This window comes from Mauremys mutica, chromosome 8 (assembly GCF_020497125.1).
Source record: "Mauremys mutica isolate MM-2020 ecotype Southern chromosome 8, ASM2049712v1, whole genome shotgun sequence".
NCBI classification, from domain to species: domain Eukaryota; kingdom Metazoa; phylum Chordata; order Testudines; family Geoemydidae; genus Mauremys; species Mauremys mutica.
The window spans coordinates 112,740,888-112,743,933 of record NC_059079.1 but is presented as its reverse complement, the minus strand read 5'-3'; the positions used below and the strand labels follow the sequence as shown (position 1 = coordinate 112,743,933).

Here is a 3,046-nt window from a genome sequence, read left to right as displayed (position 1 = left end):
GTAAATCCCTGGTGATGTCGATTACACAGGGAAGGAAATTGGTTTGATACACGTTTTAACCTGGCTGTGTCTGTAAGGCAGCGTTCAACGTCTTTCCCGTAGGGAGTGGAGGATTCTGCTGTGCAGTTCTGTGAGTCATCTCCGCTCACACTCATCCCAAATGTGTCAGATGCTACCTCTAAAGGGAAGGGAATGCATTCCCCAAGCAGGTCATTGGAGCACTAGGTTCCCCAGGCTCTCAACTTTGGTACCCAGCCGCGGCTGCTCCTGGCAAGGCAGCGACACTGTGGGGAGGGCAGCAGCCGCTGCAGCTGCAGCCACAGTTACAGCCGGGGTCTCTCCTCTGGGCAGCACTGACCGCACAGAGCGCCTGAATTCCTCATTCTTCCAGGTATAGAGCAATGGGTTGAATGCAGAGAGGGAGCAGAAGAGCAGCCAGCTGGTCACCTGCAGTGCCCGGGGTACGGACTGAAGGAAGAAGCCCAGCAGGCTCACCCAGACCACAGGCTGGGTGTCCAGGAGGAAGACACAGCACAGGAGCAGCACGGAGACGCTGCTGAGGCGCCGCTGAACCCGGCGGGCAGGCGGTGGGGCAGCAGGGAAGGGCAGCTGATGCAGGAGGTGGAAGTTGAGGACGCTGACCCGTTTGACGCTGACCCGCACCCGTCTCATGATGCCCAGGTAGCAATGGAGCAGCAGCACGGTCTGGCTGAGCATGGCCAGCGCTACCAGCAGGGCAGTGTAATGTGAACTGCTGCTGGCACTGCTGATCTCCTGCTGGGATGACTGCTGTGAGAGCCATTGTGTCCAGAGCCCAGGCAGCAGTAGCACCAAGAGCAGGGCAAATCCCCAGGAAAGTCCGATCATCCACCCTGTGCGCCTCTGCTGGTAGAGTGCCTGGTAAGTGCTGGGTGCCTTGGTGATCAGCACATACCGGTTGAGGGCCACCAGCAGGTGGGAGAGCAAGGAGACAGTGAGGCCAAGGCCAAGGAGCCCACCCCGCAGCAGCCTATATTCTGCTGAATGAGCAGAAGAGGAGCTAGGTGGCAACAGCCCCAGCACTGCTTCCTGCGGCATCCAGAGGGCACAGACACTCAGGTCAGCTACACAGCCATTCACAATGAAGGCATTGCTGGTGGTCTGTAGCTTCTTGAAAGAGAAGACGAGGTAAATGACCATCACATTGGATAAGGTCCCCACGAGGGCTAACAGCGAATAGATGAGAGACAAAGAGATTCTGGTCCCCACGGATTCTTCACAAAGCAGCAGCAGAGAGGAGCTCGCACTCCAAACAGAAGAGGATGAAAAGTTGAGCATCTTGTTGAATGCAGCTCCACTTCAACTCCTCTGGGCAAATCCCATCCTTATCTGGTCAGGAGGCTGTGAAGCAGAGACACAGACCATGCAGCAGAGAGAAGCCAGAGCATTCAGCTAGGAGGATCCACAGCAGGTAGAGGCATGTTTCAGAGCACGCAAGATCCAGAGCAGGCAGCTAGCAAGGATGGTTCATAGCAGGCAGCTAGCAACATCCAGAGCAGGCAGCTAGCAATCGGTGGTCCAGAGCAGGTCCCGGGAAGCAGCTATCAGGGATGGCTTAGAGCATGCATCAAGCAAGGATAGTTCAGGGCAGGCAGCAGCAAGGATGCTCCAGCTGTGAAAATATCAAGAGAAGCAGCACTCTGCAATCAACAGCAACAAGAACGGCAGCAGCTGCTATGAAGCCTTGCAGCTTTTTTCTGCACTACTGTACGTACACCGTACATCACTCCAGGAAAATTCAGCCCTTCCGCTCTTCATGAATTATTCAGCAGATTTCCTACTTGCAAAAGCAGGAGGAAAAAATCCCAGCTTGCTCTGAAAATACTGCAGTTACACCGACTGATTTTTCTCCCTGCCTCAGCAGCTCCATGGCTCTAATACCACCTTATATTTACACAGCACCTTTCATCCTCAATAAGCCTTACAGACTTGGATAGACTTCATTCACCTGCCTCTGAAACACAGTCCCTCTGGGGTAGAAACTCCCGTGCTAACTATTCACTTTAACAGATTTCTTCTGATTCACATTGTTAGGAAGCTTTCTGTACATCTATAAACATTTATTTTTTAAAAAGTATAATTTTAGATCAGGTTTCTAGTAGCAACATGCTCTTTGAATTAAACTCCCCTCATTTATTATAGACGATGCCTTGTCAAAAGAAAACTTTTCATTTTAGGGAGCTAAGCCCCAAATGCATATAATTTTTTTTGAGGGAGGGAGGGAGGAAATGAGACTGTGGAATACACGGAAATCTATTACACATCCTCTGCTCTGGCTCTATCATGACTCTTCACTGTGAACAGTTTAGTGTTACAAACACAGATCCTGACCTTGCAGCCCTTACTCCCATGAATAATCCTACTGAAAACACATGATGAGGTTTCCAGGAGCAGGAACCTGATACAAACAAGTGCAAGTTCCATATTTGACATCACAAACTGGTGTTAATTCTACACAAACCCTTTCTATGGTCCATCTGAGGTTATAGGAGTGGCATGGGGATGAAAAGGGGATAGCTAGAGATTCAGTCTTTTCACCACAGTGGCACAAAGGGAATGAAGACTAGCTGTATCTCCACAGTTGAGGGTATCCCAGCCATGATGTGCATGTAGAGACAACACAGCTGCTTTGTAATATGTCTTAAAGGGTGCAGAGTGTTGGCGGGAGCACCTTCCACGTTTGCGGTACCTAGCAAAATCAGCATGCCTGAGTTTCTGGAGTGCAGTACATTCACTCATCAGTCAGTACAGGATGTCCCAAAAGCCGTGACCTGTGAATCTGACCCATACCTTTACTTTCTTGTGAAAGTGAGTCAAAAATAACCGGTGATACAACCTCTAGCCAGTTCTGGTTGCTTTCCTCAGTCTACTGTCAAAATCTTATTTTATGTCAATGTAAAATTAAAGAACGTGTATTTTAAACACCAGCAGTGCATAACTTAACTTCTCTATACTGTTAATACTATAGAATGTGCATTTCCTTAACATTATAGTGTATTTCCAAATA

At 49.5% G+C, this 3,046-nt stretch overlaps 1 protein-coding gene across 1 annotated transcript; it reads right to left on the bottom strand.

The window, feature by feature from the left end:
- Window positions 1-210: 210 nt before the first annotated feature.
- On the bottom strand, window positions 211-1,317 carry GPR88 (G protein-coupled receptor 88). Its single transcript, XM_045026252.1, has one exon. The coding sequence runs from the start codon at window positions 1,315-1,317 to the stop codon at window positions 211-213; it is 1,107 nt and encodes a 368-aa protein (XP_044882187.1).
- Between the last annotated feature and the right edge of the window lie 1,729 nt (window positions 1,318-3,046).